General features: G+C 31.0%; 1 protein-coding gene across 1 annotated transcript; it reads right to left on the bottom strand.

Moving 5' to 3' along the window:
- Nucleotides 1-869: 869 nt before the first annotated feature.
- On the bottom strand, nucleotides 870-14,533 carry LOC108916263 (cytochrome P450 6A1-like; the record flags this gene model as incomplete). The annotated part of the gene is made up of 4 exons (XM_018722473.1): nucleotides 14,492-14,533; nucleotides 6,296-6,478; nucleotides 5,946-6,118; nucleotides 870-1,032 (listed from the first exon to the last, which is right to left on the bottom strand). Coding segments are annotated over exons 2-4 (391 nt in total), but the record flags the coding sequence as incomplete, so codon positions are not given.
- Between the last annotated feature and the right edge of the window lie 5,215 nt (nucleotides 14,534-19,748).

Genomic DNA, 19,748 nt, shown 5'->3' with positions numbered 1-19,748 from the left:
AAATTTTGATGTCAAATGAAATAAAGGAAAAGTCGTACATTTGTATTTAAAGTTTCTTTCTATCTTTAATTATTAAACCTATAAGTGGATGTCATGATACAAAAAAAAAACTGTACCTACATTCCGCGACGTACTAATAACCCACCTTGTATATTAAATAAATTTATCGTCATCATCAAATATTAAAAAAATTATATTACAAGCTGTTTAAAATATTCTTACGAATTTTGTTTATTTGGAAATATATTTTCTGCAGTATTTCAATACCAAAAAATGAAAATAGTAGGTAGCTAATTAACAAATTGTGATAAAATAACTTAATTGTAACACCACTGCAGAATATCATATGATACATACATAGATATTCGTTGATTCTTTAAAAACATTTTTTTATCAATACCTACATCATACATTGAAGTAAATACAGTAACGCAAAAAACAGATGTTGATAAAAAAGTGTACAAAAGAAATCCGTAAGTACGCCTGGCAACATTAGCAAAGTCTTGTTTATATGTTGCTAGGATACGCTTGGGTATGCGGGCCCCTGCATTTGATTCTTCCTAAAATTCTGCTGGTGGTGTACTCTACCGGCAATTCGGAAATTTAAAACTGCTGGCCTATTCCAGGAGCGGTCTGTGACGTTAGCTATTTTGTCTGTGGTAATAATAAGACAGTATTCTTTCTGAGAGAAAAATCCACAACATGTTCATTTTAAATTTTATTACATCCGACTAAATAATTGGACATGTTTCTTTTGTTTCGGGTGGAAATTTGATATTAATCCGACAGTTATATGCCATTTACAAAAACGTCCTATATAAGAATATTATTGAAATAGCACGAACTATATTTTAAAATAACCTTCTCACCTATGACATCTGTGTTGTAGCAAGATACTACTTCTAATATGTCAACGTCGTCTTTTTGTTGCGACAGTTTTTCTAAGGCTCCTTTTAATCCCCCAGAGCAATCCAACATCGTTTCAAACATCGCCTTTATTTTCGAGGATGTGAATATTGTAGAAAGTTTTACCTGAAAAGTTACATAAGGTCTACAAAAACCTTCAAATGGAACAGACAAATACGATATTGCTTATAAGTACATAAAATTTAAAGAAAAATTACTGACAGTTAAAATATTTCAGTAGTTCTCCCGAAATTCATTCTTTTTTTTATCTTGAGTATAAGTAGTTGCTAAAATACAAAAAGAAGATATAAAACAAAGCTAGTCTGTGAAAATTTTTCACAAAACATTGACCAATGTACTGCTTTCTTACGTAATTTGAATAAACAAAAATATGTTTTTTTTTTCAGTGTAATATTTACAACTACTTACAAATCCAATGTTGGATTTAAAACCGTATAATTTTCTGATATTTATTTACTAATTTATTTATTTACGTTGTTGAAAATATATATTTTAACATTTGAAGCTGCTGTTCGGTACATATGCAAGACTTTATGTGATTGTTTTTACACTCCCTTAAAATTACAACTGTAGTAATTTTTTTTATCAAAAATTTCACAAAAATACTTAATCAGAATCTATTTTCGTACCAGAATAAATATCAAACGTTATTTATTTGGCGAGGTTCGAATCTGCTAAAAAGCATAAAAAGGTGTAAACCCTACAAAGGAAATGAAGAAAATAAGTCTTGTGTCTTTAAATAAGAGATTATTTTATCTAATATTATTTCTTAAAAAGTGACAATGCAATAATTGCAAATCTGTAAAAAATTAATTATTTATTTCAATTATTAAACATTTATACGTGCATGATTTTTAAACTATAATAATTAATAAAAGATAATATGTTTCTGGGGGTAACAACTTGATCACAATATGTCTTACATTCTTGATTAAACAGCACAAACAAAAGTGTAGAACTCACGTTTTTTTTTTATAATAAAAAGAAATTGTTGAAATAACTCGAAATATAAAAATTGTACGGCTTTGTATTCATCTCATTGCAGAAACTGTAGCATAAGATGGACTAACTCACTTTAACGATTTTTTTTTTGTGAAGAAATATTTATATTGTCTTAAATCATTCCTTTATATTTTAGAAAAGTATCTTTGGCGCGCAGATTTTGCTCCATCTCGTGCTTTTTTTTTAAATCTTGAGTAGGTCGAACTCTCATTGTCATTTATGCTATAAATGTATTTTAATAAGATTTATTATTAAATTAAATAAAAAAAAACAATTAAGAAGTAACTGTTGTGTTGTTAGATGTGAAAATATAGATGGTGAAAATCCAGAATTACAATTTTACCGTTTTCCTGGACATTCTTATGAATTAGAGAGGAAAAGAAAATTGACTGTAGCAGTGCGTCGTTAGGTAATTTTTTTGACATTTCAAATCATCACTATTACATACAAAAATACAAATACAAAATGTAATAATCGTCTTTTGTAAAAAAAAAAAATAAATATTAAGCAAAAAAAGTTAAACTTTTATGTAGTTTTTTTTATTTCAAATATATTATATCAATTTCAAGTTAACTCAGAATATAAAATAAGGTAAGTGTAGGATCCTAATAAATTAATATTTCATATTTTTAATAGAATATTTTATTTTCAGGAGTGATGGAAAACCGTGGCTTCCCGGAGAAATTCTAGGATTTATATGGTTCAGTTTGTTGGAAGAAAAGAATTCCCTAATCCACTCAACGAATCTTATAACCCCACTATATTTCCTTCAATATATAGAAAAAAACAACAAAATCTCAACGCACATTTGCAAGCTGAAAGATTGAAAGTACAATGTGAAAAAATTGCACCTTTAAAAATCGATACAACTCCAATTGAAGTTGATAATAGTATCTAAGTAAGTAAATATACTTAACTTAATCTAATAATTTTGACGAAATAAAATCAACTTTATTGATTTATGTAAGACTTATGATTATCTGATTAATTGGGAATGAGGTTCTATCGGCTCAGGATGGAAATGTTGAAATGAATCTAATTATTCCTAAAGTTCTGCTGGGGCTCGCACTTAAAAAAAATACAGGTTTTTTTTTTAGGCACGTGTTTAACGACAGGCGAACTGACGAAGTAATTCACTGGAATAAACTTATTTTTTTTTCACATTTTACTCAAATTTATTGTTCCTGCAAAAGATAGTCAACCATAATTTAAAAAAAAGTTTCTGCTGAGAATAGACTTCTGATATTTCTTATGAAGATGAAACTTGGATTACCTTTCGCTGCTGGAAACATATTTTCAAGTGTTGTGAACATTGATTGCTAACACAAAACGTGGATATTTTGGCCATAAAAAAAGGCTATTAGAGAAACATTGCCCGAACTGTCGAGCAATAATTGATTGCTTTAAACTTCGTACTGATACACCATCAGCAGTCAAACAGAGAATTTTGATGTATTCAACTTATAAATCTAGCTCAGGTATGATTACTTTTGTGTCAAAAGCATATGGAGCTACTGATGGATTCATATCAAACGATTCAGGATTTCGCAATTTAATTCAAGGCGGAGACCAAATTCTAGCTGACAAAGGTTTTCCACAAATTAATGGTGAGCTTCTAAAGGTGTGTATACATCTGCGCTCCGATCCGAGAGCGCGCCGCGCGCTTGCAGCAATTTTTCTAGATCCGCACACGGCGCGGTTCGTGCGGAACTCGAAAACTCCGTACTAATATAGAGAACTTGCATCAAACGCGGAGCGCAGATGTATACACACCTTAAGACGCCAGTCTGTATTAATAATGCTTCCATTCGCTTATAATCTACAATTTTCTCGTGATGAAGTTCTTTGGGATTACTCTATTGCTTCAATTAGAATACAGGTTGAAAGTGCACTATAGAGTTAAATTTTTTTTAATTTTGGAGCATATTTACATAGAATTATTAGATAAAATTGATATTAGGTATATTCATAACTCATATCATCATAATGAATCACTGATAAAAAATAAAAACTGTGATTTTAAAACATTTTTGTACTTTGTTTTAAAATATATTTAACAAATCATAGATTGTTTTGTAATATTATTTTAAGATGATAAATTACGTAGCATATAACAAGTTATTAAAGCATACTGTAGTAAAATAATTAAAAAAATAAATATGAAAATATTATAAAACCGTTCTTAATTAAATTTATCAAAATCAGATTATTAAATAATTTCAAGTTTTTCAGCAAACAAATAAAATATTTAAAATAAAAATTTAGTTCAGTCAATGACCATTTTCCCGTACAATTTTGCCAAACAACACCGATTTTCATAAAAATTTGGATTTAGGTTCTATCTACCCTCTACTTCAAAGTTGACCTTGAACAGAGGATTGCTTTTACCCTGTTTCATTGAAAATAACTTCTAAGCAACTTTTGTTCTATAAAGTTTTTTCTGAAAGTCAATACTTTTCGACTTATTCGCGAGTGGAAGTGTAAATTTTTTAACCAAAAAACCACTTTTTCAGACGGTTTTTCGCGGATAACTCAAAAAGTAAGTATTTTATCAAAGAAATCATTCTTATAATAAATGTAGCTTAAAAAAAAAGAATGGTGTATTTATGGTGTCTGTAGACCCATACAATCGGAGTAATAGCTTGTTGAAAGTTGGTTCTTATTCGTCAAACGCCAAAATTGAAAGTTTGAACGTGAAATAACCAATAACCAATGCATTTTCAGGGAATATTCATACCTTTTTTAAAGTGCTCGAAAAAACCTTTATTTTTATTTTTTTATAAAACTCACTAGTATTAAACCTAAGCGAGTTATGACGAAAATAAAGTTGGTCCGTATTGTTTTCAGCGACAAAAAACGTGAAAATCATCCCCTAATTACCACCCCAATTGAAAATAATCGTTACCACTTTTCAATTTACTTTATATATGTACTTGTAATATGCCCTAGAAGTTTGACCGGTTTAAAGTGCTTAGTTTTGAAAAAAGTTGAGCTTGAAGTGAAAAGTGAATTTTTGTATTTTTGGAATAGATTGTCTTTTCTTCAAAATAACTCAAAAACTATTAATGATACGCAAAATTTTGCAGTGTATAAAAATGTAGGTTTTGCTTTCTTGGAAATTTTGTTTTTTTTTTCTGTTTGCATATGTTCGTAAATAGCAACTTGTTCAAGCCCTTTCAGCTCAAGCCCTTACAAAAATAACGGCTGAAAGAAGCTTGATCACATCACATATTTTTGCAGGCATCAGAACACGTATATTGAAGCATTGATGAATAAACATTAGGTATAGTTTATATTTTAGGCACAGACGTATTTACATTTTTGATTATTTATATGTTATTTGCAATAAAAAACATTTTTGTTATAAAAATAAAAAAATTAAAATCCATATTTTTGATTGCAAATCTAATCAACAGGGTTTTTTTAAGGTTTGATAAAATAAATACATTACATTTTAAATAATAAAAAGATTGTATTATATTTTGAAGTAAAAAAATTTAACTATAATTGTTCGATTTTTTTGCAGGGGGTGATTTTTATAAGGGTTGAAACTTATAAATAAATAATAAAAAATTAAAACAGTAAAGAAATCTTAATTTAATACTGTATGATTAAATTATTCCAAGTTGCTGAATAATATTTTTCAACATTATTTTTTAATGATTACTGTCATAGGGGGTGGTTTTTGGGCATTAGCAAATTTCAATTCTTCATAATTACTTATTTAAAGATGATTTCAACCTATTATGAGCTCGAATCTACAATTCTATAATTATTTTCGAATAGGGGTAGTTTTCACCCCTAAAAAATAAAAAACAACCCCCGGCACTGGGTCAACTTTGAAGTAGAGAGTAAGTAGAACCTAAATCCAAATTTTGTTGCAAATCGGTGCTCTTTGGGGAAATTATATAGAACACCGTATTTTACCTTCAATGACTGGACTAATTTAAGCTTGGTACGTGGTGCGAGGGTGCTATGATGCTAGGTGCGGTGCTTCCTTATGGCCGCCTACTTACTCTGGCGTCCTTCCATTGGGGGCCTGGTTGGGAAAGAATGTGAACGCTTAGAGGGTCTTTCTCATTCATGTACACTCCTCTGTCGGTAAAGTTCTGAAAGTCTCTTATTAAAATATCCTTGATGCATTCTGGATCCAACACTATTATATATGGCTCGATACCAATGTAAACTCCTGAAAATTGAAAAAGTATTTCACAAACGATTAAACACGGAAGAGTTAAGAGTTGTCAAAATGAATAAAAAATTGTAAACTACTAATTAGCACAAAATATCTTATAGAAATGCGCAGGTTTCAATGACTTTTTCTCAAACAATTCCTTCGGGAATTCTTATTCTTAACTTGACTTACCACCGATCATATGTCCCCTGCTCTTAAACTGTTGATAAAACTTTTTGGTGAGCATTCCTATACCAATTCCCTTTGGAACTAGGTAGTCGTTGTTTCCATAGGGAAAATTAGGTTTTAAATAAGGCACATTCCTCCTTTTCCAGTATCCGTAGGAGTGACGCACGTATGCGGTGACGATGACCACTAGAGTCATGAAAAAAACTAGGACGCCACCGAAAAGATATTGGAATAACATAGCTAATTTTTCTTCTGAAAACTGATAAACAACTTCAAATGCAATAATAGAATGTAGGGTTTGCCATCAAAAATGTTCACCCTAGCAACCTTTTTTATTTTTAACTTTAGGAAATAGTTATACATAGAAGTTTTACGGTTTTAAAGCTTCGAAAATACATTTGCAGGTATCAGGAGGATTAAGTGCACTAGGATATACAGGGTGTTTTCAAAATAAGTAGCTCAAATGGTACCGGTGAATGTACAGCTTAAAAGAACACGTTTTGCATCAAAAAGGCCTTAGTAAAATGTTCACTCCTTCACAGCCTCTCAAAGTTTCCAAAAAAATATGGAATAGCGGCTGTAATTTGAAAATCAAAAAAGTTAATAAGTCAAATTTTACACTAATTTTACTACTAATGCATGTGTAACTTCTCAATAATTTTCTGCCCCTTGGAGGGGGTTGAAATAAGCATCGCTTAAGTTATTTTTTGCAACAAACTTTTTGTTTGACAAAAACTGAATATTCAGAAATACGTATAAGATAGCCTAGTTTATTTTAAAACTTGTACCTCATTTACTTTTTGCTTTAAAACTAACCGTTTATTAACAAAAAATTTAAATTTATTATCATTCGCCTTACAACTCGCACGATTGCAACTAAGAAATATACCGGCTGTCATGCTAATTTCTGTCATTAGATTTGGATGGTGGTACATTCTTCTTGCTGCGGCACAGTTTTTCCGACATTCAAAAAATACTTGCAATGTGTCAGCATCCAGCATTAGTAAAATTATTTGCCATAATTCTTCCTAAGTTATCGCAAAATAAATAGAATTATTGAGTGGTAAATCCAAGAAAGCACTCGCAAGAGTCAAAATTTTTTAATATTTGATTTATTTCAAACAAAAAAGTTGTAGCAAAAAATAACATAACTCAAACTGAAAATTGACATACCACATTTGTACGAATGTACATACATATGTAAAAAACAGTGGTCAAATAAATATATATTTATCTATCTATCTATCTATTTCAACCCTTTCCAAGGGGCAGAAATGTTCGGAAAATTGTTAAGAAGTTGCACATGCATTAGTAGAAAATTTGTGTAAAATGGAACATTTTGCTGAAGTAATTTTTATGCAAAATGTGTTCTTTTTAGGTGAATATAATATATCGGTACCATTTGCGTTACTTTTTATGAAAACACCCTGTATAATATAAACACGTTTGTTAGAAATTGAAATTATTAAACTGAAAATAAACTTATTTTAAGTAAAACCTACAGTTTTTTATTTATTTATCAAAATAAAGTTGTGGTACGTGTACATACATGTTTTAAAAACTATTTTATAATATCACATCAAACATTGTGGATATATTAAATTGAACAGTAAAAACATGTTTATTTAAATATTGAGAAATATTTAAATAAATATTTAGAAATATTTAAATAAATATTTAGAAAATATTTATTTTAATCAAATGCCAATTATCTGTTCATGTTTTCAGAATGTTGATTCAGTGGTTCCAACAATGTTTAAAATACCTACATATCAAAAACATTTAAGGAATGTTTCAAAAATGTTATAAGTAGATATCTATTTGACTAAAAACGTTATTAAAATATTAATTTGCTGTATGGGTTTTCTTATCATTAAAGTGATATAAAGTTTGATATGTCTATCCCTAACTATAATTAATAAGTGCGTTGGAGAAAAATTATTATTCCTTGGCAATTTACTAATTATATGTCTAATATATTATGTTTAATGCACAGTCTTGGTTCATATTTTATAAATTATTATTAAATATATAAATTCTCATATCGACGTAATCCTGAGTAAATGTTCTATTCAAATTATGTAAAAACGTATAAGGTTTTCTGGTTACAAAATTATGAGTTTGGTTTATATCTCTATTTGTTCAATTATTCTTCTAAGTTCTATTTTGAAACCATAACATTTTCTAAAGTTTGTTTGTTATTTACGGAAAATGTGACAAAGTAATTTCAAGAACATGTAGAGAATTTGCTGCTTTTTTCCATGAATTTTTATTTAAAATTTCGGCAAAAACTATTTAGACATAACAATAAACCGACAACTAACTTGACAAATGTCATGTTATTTCAAATGTTTTGGAGTGTTTCTGGTCATGGCCAATTTGACAACAGGTCTAATACGAGAAAAACTGTCTAAAAAATAAAAAATTGCAAATATCTCTAAAAGTAGTAACGGCACACATAACAATGATTATATGGCTTGAAAGGAAATTTCAATCTGCATACGACAAAGTAAAAAAATACAGGGTGTTCCATTTAAGTTAACAAAGTTACAGCTGTTTGAAGTTATCAAAATGTAACAGCAAAAATGAAACACCTAGAATTAAATGTTTTAACTTGGTATATTTAGTGTTAGCTATGCCCTTTACGGGTAGGTACCAAAAATCCACTTGATATCACGCCCATGAAAAGAGTTACTATCATCTCCACGGACCCTTGCATCTGTCAAAATCAGTAGTATAGGGAATGTTCAATAAAGTGACCTCACATTTCACGTAGAATCCGAAAATGCAATAGTATACAGGGTGATTCATTAACAATGGGAAAATCGAAAGCTGAAGATACTACACGTGAAATGATGACCATTGGCGCAAACATCTGAAAGTTGATAGTTTCGGAAATACAGGGTGTTGAAAGTTAAAATTTTAAATCGTTTTTTTGCGATTATTCTGAAAATATGTAGGTTAGGAATTTGAAAGTTTGTGAAACTATATTTTTTTAGGCGACGAATAAGATGCATGTTGTAATTTCAGAATTGCTCATAGAGAGCACCACTTACGACCAATTTTACCGAAAATTTAGTTAATAACTTTTTATCCTGTACATTTATCATGAAACTTGATTCAAAACCTGAAAGAGCAATCATTTTTCCATTAATTATGTACTCTTGTTTCATTTCGGTATTTCGATCCGTTTTTGAGATAAATCGATTTAACGAACACTATGTTTTGATAATACGAGAAATTAAAAGTGAAACAAACCAAGTGTTTCTTCGTGTTATTACAACAATTAACAATAAAACAAATGAAATTCGTAATAATGATTGAAAGTAATTGTTCGAAGAATCCACCGTTGATATTTACAGACTTTACACAACGTTTTCTGAGAGATTTTCGAGTTTGAAACAACATATTGGGATTGCGTTTGACCTCGTTGGCAGCGATTTGTATTCTTTACAACAACTCTTCAAACGAACCAATAGATTCTTCCAAATAGAAAAATGAAGAGAATTGAAGTCCGGAGTTCTGGGTGGCCAAATAAAAATGCTTCCACGGCTCGAAGAAGTTCCACTTTATTTAAGAAAAGACATGTGGTTCATGCACGACGGAGCTCTACCGCATTTTTCTTGGCCAGTGCGTGCATATTTAGATGCAGTTTTTCCAAATCGCTGGATTGGCCATGTAAACATTTTTTCTTGGCCATCCAGAAGTCCAGACTTCAATCCTCTTTATTTTTCTATTTGGTCTCGAATGAAAGATATAGTTTACAAAGAATCTATTGGCTCGTGTGAAGTGTTGTGGCAAAGAATACAAATCGCTGCCAACGAAGTCAGACGCAATATGTTGGTTCAAACTCAAAGATCTCTCAGTGTCGACGGTGGATTCTTCGAACAATTACTTTAAATCATAATTACGTATTTTACTTGTTTTATTGTTAATTGTTGTAATAACACGAAAAAACACTTTTTTTGTTGTTTCGCTTTTAATTTCTCATATTATCAAAACATAGTGTTCGTTAAATCGATTTTTCTCGAAAACGGATCGAGATACCGAAATGAAACAAGAGTACATAATTAATGGAAAAATGATAGCTCTTTCAGGTTTTGATTCAAGTTTCATGTTAAATGTACAGGGTAAAAAGTTATTAACTAAACTTTCGGTAAAATTGGTCGTAAGTGGCGCCCTCTATGAGCAACGCTGAAGTTACAACACGTATCTTAAAAACGATTTAAAATTTTAACTTTCAACACCCTGTACTTCCGAAACTATCAACTTTCGGATCAGGCATGTTTGCGCCAATGGTCACCATTTCACGTATGGTATCTTCAACTTTCGACTTTCCCATTGTTAATGAATCACCCTGCTGTCCCATAGGCTGTCCCATTTAAAATAACGAAGTTGGTGTCGATTTTCGGTATAACCGGAAGTGGTGAAGGGTTCTATATATTTTAGTTATGTTTCCCCCACGGACATTGCCATGTTACCAAATTTTCAAATTTTTCGGAGCAGTACTTTCCTAGATATCGATCGACGCAGTTCCCGGTGGGACACCCTGTATACTACTATAAGTAAATTTTATGCTTTAAGATACTGACGTAAATAAATATTTTATTTCCAGAAACTGAGGTATTATATTTAACTTAAATTTTCAGTAGTATGTACAAGTAAAATAATTTTTCCTACTCCCACATGTATATTCACTGTTTTCTTTACAAAAAGTGGCGGGCTACAAATCTAAGATATCCTATTTATTTGCAGTATGTTTATTAAAATTTAAATGACAGAGCAGTAAAGCTTCCCAGATACCACGAAGTGAATGCGTTTCCTCCGACAACGAGTAGGTCCCGGTTCGAAACCATCCTTCAACACTGTTCTTTTTTCTATAAATATGTAATAATTTTGATAAAACTTTAGGTGGTACTAATTTTTGGCATTTATATGGGATGCCGTCGCCAGGAATAAAAAAATTTGAAGGTAAACCATATAAGGGATCTACAAAATGAATTACAAGTAAAATTAATAGATCAATCATTTGTAATTCCTGGGATGTTTTACGAGTTGTTTAAAGAATATGCTTAACCGCCTGATATGGAAGAATTTTTTGTGAATTACCAACAGGGTAAATGTATGAAATGTAAATTAAATTGTCTTTGTTTCTAGTACTATATGGGTGATTTATCGATTGCGGAATTAAATATTTTTTTATAGTATTTTATTAAAATATTAAAACAGAATAATTGACGGACATCCATTAAGCCGCTTTCTCTGAATAATTGGTCGCTAGGGTAAGTAATGGTTTTTTTATATATTAATTTAATTATCCATTTTTGAATTATATTTAAATTTTGTAGGTGGCTATCAGACACTCCACCCCAACCAATTATACCGTAATTCAAGTGTGATTTGTACTAAGGCATAATAGAATATTTTTAGGTGGTACGTATCCAAAAAGTCTCTTAAATATTTAAATCGAGGTAATAATCCTCGGATTTTTTTGACAATATTTGCTGTTTGTAGGTTCCACCGTGCATGTCTGTCTATAATAATTATACCAAGATATTTTATAGAATCTTCTTCAGGTATTTTTGTATTCTGATCAATAATTAGTGGACCCATATGAGGTAAACGTGCTGCATAGGACGTAAATGGAAGAAATTTGGTTTTTTCTACATTTAAGGTAAGTTTATTTTGCTCAAACCAAGCTTTTATATTTCTGAAATCTTTTTCTGCTTTTATTTTTAGGTCCGACCAAGATTCTGATTCATACCACACAGCAGTATCATCGGCAAAACTCAGAATGGAACCATTTACGTTAAGGGTAGGTAAATTATTTATGTAGATTGTGAATAATAGAGGACCCAAAACCGTTCCCTGTGGAACCCCATAGGTAACGGTTTCTAGATTACTTCTTACCCCACCAATATTTACTTGTTGTTTTCGGTTGCATAGGTAGCTTTTTATTAAATTATGTACATTTCCTCTAATTCCATAATATTTTAGTTTTGTGGCTGACTGTATCGAATGCTTTAGAGAGATCAACGAAGATGCACAGTGCAGGATGTTTCTTATCGATAGCATTATATATATATATGATGTCAATTTGTAAATGGCATCCTCCGTTGACCTTCCTTCCCTAAAACCATACTGCCGATCTGATATTAGCTTATATTTTTCTAAAAATTTTATAATTCTTTTTTTTTATTACTAAAATTTTTGCCACATTAGATATTAAAGAAACAGGTCTATAATTAACAACTTCCATTTTATCTCCACTCTTATATAAAGGCTTGATTACCCCAATTTTTAATATGTCTGGAAAATAACCATCTTCAAAACATTTGTTTATTATGAAAGTTAACGGAACAACTATTTCATCTGCAATTCCTTTTAATGTTTCAGCACAAATTTCATCATGGCCTGGAGATTTCTTCGATTTTAACTGATTAATAATTGAATTCACTTCATCACAATCTGTATAATGTAAATACATAGTATTTTCTAACATATCATTTATCTTATGTGTACTTACATTTTTAATTTTATTTGCATAATTCTCGCCCAGTTTACTGTAATATGAATTGAAAAAAATTGACATTTCATATTTATCTGTTATTATTTTATCATCACTAATTTTAATTTCATTTATTTTTATTTCAGATTTAGACTTATTACATATTTTTTTAATACTTTCCCATAACAATTTAGATGAGCTTTTATTTTTTTCAATTTGTGTTTTAATATAATTTTTTTTGCTTTTGTTATCAATGCATTTAGCTTATTTCTGTATGTTTTATACCTAATTTCTAGATTTCTGTCGTTTTGGTTTATTTGGTGTTGTTTGTATAACTTATTTTTTATACTTATAGACTGTATAAGAGCTCTAGTAATCCAAGGTTTGCGTTTTACTTGTTTGCCAGAGATTTTAATCACTTTAGTGTTTTTAATAATGTAATATTTGAGAGTGTTAATAAATGTTTCTGTAATAGCATTTTTATTATTTTCATTATAAAGTCTTTCCCATTTTTCATTCCGTAATTCAGATTACAAATTTTGGTAGTTAATATATTTTTTGTAATGCGTAACGTCTATTCTTGATTTACTTAAAAAAATTGAAATGGCTATAGGTAAATGATCGGTTATATCATAGTTAAATACATATGATTTTATATCTTCGTTGCTAATTGACAAAGATTTTATAAAAAAATGGTCTAAGCAGGTTTTACTTTGAGGTCGAGTGTTCATTATATTCTTGTATTCCTCAGACAACATACTATCACTGAGTATATCTATATTTATATCACCAGTAATTACATGTACATCGAATTTTGTCGTATTTAAATAATTCATTAAGTTTAAGTTAAAATTATGCGCACAATTTGGAGATCTATAAATTGCGGTAACTTTTGCGACTTTTTTATTTTCTCCGAAAAGTAAATCAATTCCAAGAACCTATATCACCAATTTCTACTATAGAGTACGTGTAATCAAAGGTTTTTCTAATGAATCCTATCACCCCATCATTTTTATTATGGTTACTATTATTGTACAGAATATCATACCCATCCATATACATCAACATCGTTAATCAAAAATGTTTCTGTTAAAAAAATAAGATCAATATCTGTTTTAAATTGACCTAAGAAAACACAAAATAAAAAAGATAGACAGCATTACTTATAGTAATTGTAATTTCAGTAACTGTACTTTCGTTGTAAAAAATAGTAATACTGAATAAAATAGATACTTATATTAAGTTAACAACATATTTCAAGAATTAGTTTTTAAAAGTGTTCATTAAATTGTTTTAAAATGATGTTTCTTGTTATTTTTTAACTTTCTTATTTTTATTTTTGGTGGATCGTAGGAAAAATACATTGTACAACTCGAGCGGGTTGTCCATATCGCACTCGAACGATTGAACACTTCGCCTACGGCGCGGCGTCGTGTTCAATCTTCGTTCTCGTGCGATATGGGCATCATATCCGCTCTTGTTGTATGTATTATATTATTATTTCGCATTAGTGTCTTGAAGAAAATCATTAGTTAGGCTTAATATCTCAACGCTCGCATGCTCGAAGTCGAATTTAGTTAAAATAACATATAAAAAAGTAAATAGTAAATGTTACTTATTCTTCGTTTTAGTAGAATTAAATATGGCATTAATTTTATTACTGCCCTAATAAGCAAGAAACTTTTACTTACCTACTGTACCTATGCGAAGAAGTATTAGTGGCACTGAGCAGAATGCCACATGCATACTGATAACTGATATTTAAAAATGTACGTAAGGTACATAATTATTTTGGGTAACTATTTCGTTAATTATTTTTTTGTAATTGTGGGTAATTAAATAATATTTACTTTGCTACGGGTATTTCAAGATAAATTATTTTCCTTCATACATGTAAAGTGTTTAAGGTATTTTTAAATCTTTATAGCTTAGTTTGTTCATTTTTTCCCAACTATCTAACTTATTACATTGGTAGATCTCGAAATGGAGTAAAAAACCGAAACTAGTGACATTAAATATATGAGATATTCCATAAGTAAAATCTTTTTACAATAACCTTATGCAAATATTGTCTGTCCACCGACGTGTAAACACATTTGGGTCTGTCTTACTCAGTTTCTAACTAACACAAATTGTGTCTTGTTTCATCATAACACAAATTCTTCACCATAATAAATGTTTTCTTGCTTCACCATAAATAAAAATGATATCCATCAATTCCGAGTTGCTATACACGCAAGCCATTTTTGACACTAACTACTAAAAAACTATTGTAAACACTATGGCAAAGACGACTATAAAATCGGATTTCAGTATTCGGAAAATTAAGTAAAAAATACACAGAATAAAACCCTAAATTGGTGTATTTGTAGAGGTCGAGCATCATGTTGTAAAAGAAATAATTGATCTTTTTTCAGTTTTTCGCTTATATCTCCGAAAATAAGCCTCTTATCGATATGAGGTATACTTATCGATTTTGTTTCTGAGGAAATTTACTACAATGAAAGGCTTTTGGGAAAGCTCGAATTTTTTTCACATTGCAAAATTAGCGGTAAAAAAAATGTGCAAAATTTTCAGAATTAAATTAAAAAACAAATTTGAAATTGGATCAAACTACAGGAAACGATAACTGTTGGGGTGCTCAACAAATACCCGCAATCCGGACCCCCAATTTCAAAATGGCGGCCTATTGCAAAATTATAAAGTCAAAAACGCGAACGCGTATATCTTCTGCCCAAGTCAAAATATCGAAATTCGGTAAAAAAGGATCGAAAGGTAATTACATTATCTCGCTTCTGTGTAAATTTAATTTTAAGAGATCATGCCAGAAGATTGGAATTTTGTGAATAGATCAATGCTAATCGTCAACTAGTTTCAGTAATGCTTTTTACTGACGAAGCTGATACATAATTAGCACTCTAATACATAATTCGCATGCGTCATCATCTTTCGATGAGTTTTTAACGGAAACGGCTGCTCTTTCAATAAGGTGTTCATTTCTTAAGTAAAAAAATAGGGGAAAATGGTTTTCTATTCGGAAATGACATACACCGTGGCACAAAAAAGTTGAAGTGATTGAAAGGATCTTGTGGCGCCAACTGGGAGAGACAACCAATCGTCCATAAAATTTGAATTTCCCGTCCCAAGAAACCTCCGCATACAAAATTTAATGAATTTAACTCAAAGTAGTCAAAAGTTCTAAAGAAAATGTAATTAATTTTTTTAAATTTGACATCAAGTATATCCTAAACGAAGCGTTTTCAGACCTAAGTTCATACGAAATTTTTTGCTTAAAATTGAACGTAGAATAACATACTGAAGTAACATACTGAAACATAAGGCATGAGGGGGCTCCTTGAAAAGCTTATAGAAAACCGGATCCAGCCATACCAAATAAACAAGTTTTATTTTTTCAATAACAAGTTTTTTTTCATTTAGAAATTGAAACAACTAGATAATTTACAAAAATAAACTCAATGTTGCAAATGCTGAAAATGTCCTCCATTCACTATTTGGAATTCTCCAAGACGATAGTAAAAGCTGTCCACAGCATTCTGAATGACTTCAGCTGGTAAATTATGCATCTCCGCCCTAATCTTGTTCTTTAAATTCTCAATATTATCCGGTCTGTCCTGGTAGACTCTTTCTTTCAAATATCCCCAAAGAAAATAATCCAGGGGTGTTAAGTCGGGGGATCTTGGCGGCCATTCAACTGTACCCCGTCTACCAATCCAGCGATTTGGAAACATTTCATCTAAGTATCTTCGAACATCAATACCAAAATGTGGGGGAGCGCCATCTTGTTGGAACCAAATTCTTTCATTCGGTATATCTGGATCAATTTCATGAGGGAAAATCACAGCTAGAGCAGGTATCAGGTCAAATGTTAGGAAATCCAGGTAGCGTGCGGCAGTAAGATTTTCTTCAAAAAAGAATGGGCCCAAGATTCTGTTGTTGATGATACCTGCCCATACATTAACTTTTTGTGGATGCTGCGTATGCGATTCGCATGTCCAGTGTGGATTTTCCTGGGACCAAAAGCGATAGTTGTGCCTGTTAACCACTCCATTTAAATAAAACGTAGCTTCATCCGAAAAAAGTACGTCTCGTTGAAAACCATTATTGTCGTCACACCGTCTCATCATTTCCTCACAAAATTGTAATCGCCTATCATAATCGTCTTCCAAAAGCTCTTGGACAAGACATACCTTATAGGGGTGGTATTTCTCTTGTTTCAGAAACATTCGAATTGCAGTTCGAGAAGCATCGTGATTGCGGGCCAATGAAACAGTTGAAGTATGAGGATTTTCAACAAGTTCTAATGCAATGTCTAATTTCTTTTCTTCATTCAAAGCACGTGCCCGTCCAGTTTTGGGCAAAGTCTGTACTGTACCGTGTTCCTCAAATTTGTGAAATATTTTACTAACTGTCCCTTGCGAGATTTGGTTTTCGGGATATTTCGCATTAAATAAATCGCGCACTTCAGCCTGACTTCTTATTTTGTCTCCACATCCAAGCAATATCAAGATTTCGATGCGTTGCCTTTCCGACAATACCATTGCAATTCAGTAAATAACTTGATTTTGACACAATAGTAACGTTTCGAACTCCAATTTACAACTAAAGCGAAAAATTAACCAGAAAGCCTGGCAAGTAAGTGGTGCCAAAAAAACGCAACATAAAAAATATATCTTTTTTGCGTTAGCAGTGATAGGTACAGTTTCAAATTCTTTATTTTATTCTGTGCAAATTCATGGAGGATAACACTGAAGATAATTAAATTTTATTTCACTTGTTAAGTAGGTGTTTTAAACAACCCTAAAAACCTTGCTATTGAAAAAATAAAACTTGTTTATTTGGTATGGCTGGATTCGGTTTTCTATAAGCTTTTCAACGAGCCCCCTCATGCCTTATGTTTCCATTTGAAAAAAAAGTAGGGGTAGCTGGGGGTTAGGGGGCTGAAGAAATATTAATTATTATATAACCGAAAGATGGGAAAAAATCAAAATCAGTTAACGTGTTTCGGCGTTTTAAAAAAAATTAACTCATTCAAAAGATATGAATTTTATTCCGTACTTTTGACCATCCCTGTATATATTTACATATATTTTTGGGTCAACTTTCCATAAAATACTGTAATATCAAGACTTTTGCGCAACCAGTGGCGGAGATATGGGAAACTCATTCGGCTATTTTATAAAAAAAATATAAAAAATAGTACGGTCCTGTATAAATTAATAATTGATTATATTTTCTGAAAATGCATGTCAATAAGTACAAAAAATACCTCTTACATTTTGTGTCGATATCTGTCTCTCTTTTACGACAAATTGAATTTCTCTTTTTCCTTTCAAATTAGCCAGGATTTTTTAAGTTTCTGTTAGAAACAAAGTGGACTGTCAGTAAAGATTAAAGTTTTAGTAAATTTTCTTGCGATATCAAAGAAGTACATAAACAATCGAACTAAGCATTACTGAGATCCACCAAATTTGTGTTTTTTTTTTTAACGGATTGTATATTTGTCATTTTTTAGATTCCTCTGTTTTTTCTGATTACAACAATATATGAGGTACATATTTTGCTTCGACAGTGGGGTAATAATTTGATTTCTTTACGATACTACATGGGGGTAAAATTAGGACTTTTTGGGAACCATAAAATTGTCCGTTTATAAGAGTTAAAAAAGTCCGTTTTAGAACAGATTGAGACTATTTTAAAGCATTGTAGTATTTTTTTACATGAAAATACAGTTCATTAAGACTATAAAAATATTACACTAATTTGATTTACTTAGTTTTATTCAGTTACAGCTATTGTTACCTTATTGTAACCTGTGGTGGGGCCTGTGGCTGCAAGCTATCAGAAGGCACTTTTCTAAAAAAAAATCACGCTACATATAAAATAGTAAATGATAAACCCTAAGAAACCTCAGTATACCTCATGTTCAGCAAGTTACACATTATTAGTTGCCTAATTAATTCACATACAAAACTGCAAGCCATCAGTCTACCTATATGAACCTATTACAAGCAAGCACAAAATATGGAAAATGTTCCTTTTACCTAAACACAATTTTTAAAGAAAACTACAAAAAAAGTTCGTTGAAAAGATATTTTTAAATCGGATCGCAGGAAAATGTCATATTTTTTTTAGTTTTACCGATATTCTAAGCCGTACTAGGAAGTTTTGAACAGACATACAAGTCCGAGAATTTCTCGAGCCAGTGAAAAATAAGAGGGAACATTATTCGGAGAAATAGATGCCAGTCCAGTGCTCGAGCTGCATCTTGCACCCCTTGCACGCTTTCTGTGGAAGATGAGTGTTCTACCCTGTCGGTGACGTACAGGTGCGCTGATTGACGGCTCAATCTAGCGGGCCGCGAATTTTCCGTGTATATGGATTTGAGATTTGAGATTTATTTTATTTTTATACAGCATCTTCAGACTTTTTGGTTGGATTTTGCCAGATCTTGTCAATGCCCCCCGATCTCGTGAGGCCCGGGGCTATAACCCTCGTAGCCCTCCTAGATTCGGGCCTGGATTATCATTGTCACTCACCGGCAAAAAAAAACGGCCACCCTAAAATATTTCATAAAAGCGCCTAAATATTAATTGATGTAAATTAGAATTGATATTTGGTTGCAGAACCATTCATTATCAATTCAGGCTCCAACGCATAAGTAAGAAAAAAGAATATTTAAGACAAAATTAAATTTAATTAAAACAATAACAGAAACCGAACAAAAATACACTTTTTTCTTGTAACGTACTTTTCTCGGTTGCCAAATTTTTGTAACACCCTTTATATACTTTACTTGGTTTTGATTTTGCGGTGGTGACGGTTCGGTTCAGACGTTACTTGTGGCTGCCCCCGGTATACTACCAACTCTAAACGGAATCTTAATTCACAATTGCGAATTTTAATTTACTAGATTTATTGACGTCACTG

The sequence above is a fragment of the Anoplophora glabripennis genome, unplaced genomic scaffold, assembly GCF_000390285.2.
Source record: "Anoplophora glabripennis isolate ALB-LARVAE unplaced genomic scaffold, Agla_2.0 scaffold2004, whole genome shotgun sequence".
NCBI classification, from domain to species: domain Eukaryota; kingdom Metazoa; phylum Arthropoda; class Insecta; order Coleoptera; family Cerambycidae; genus Anoplophora; species Anoplophora glabripennis.
The sequence above is the reverse complement of the archived record's forward strand: the minus strand, read 5'-3'. Positions and strand labels throughout refer to the sequence as shown.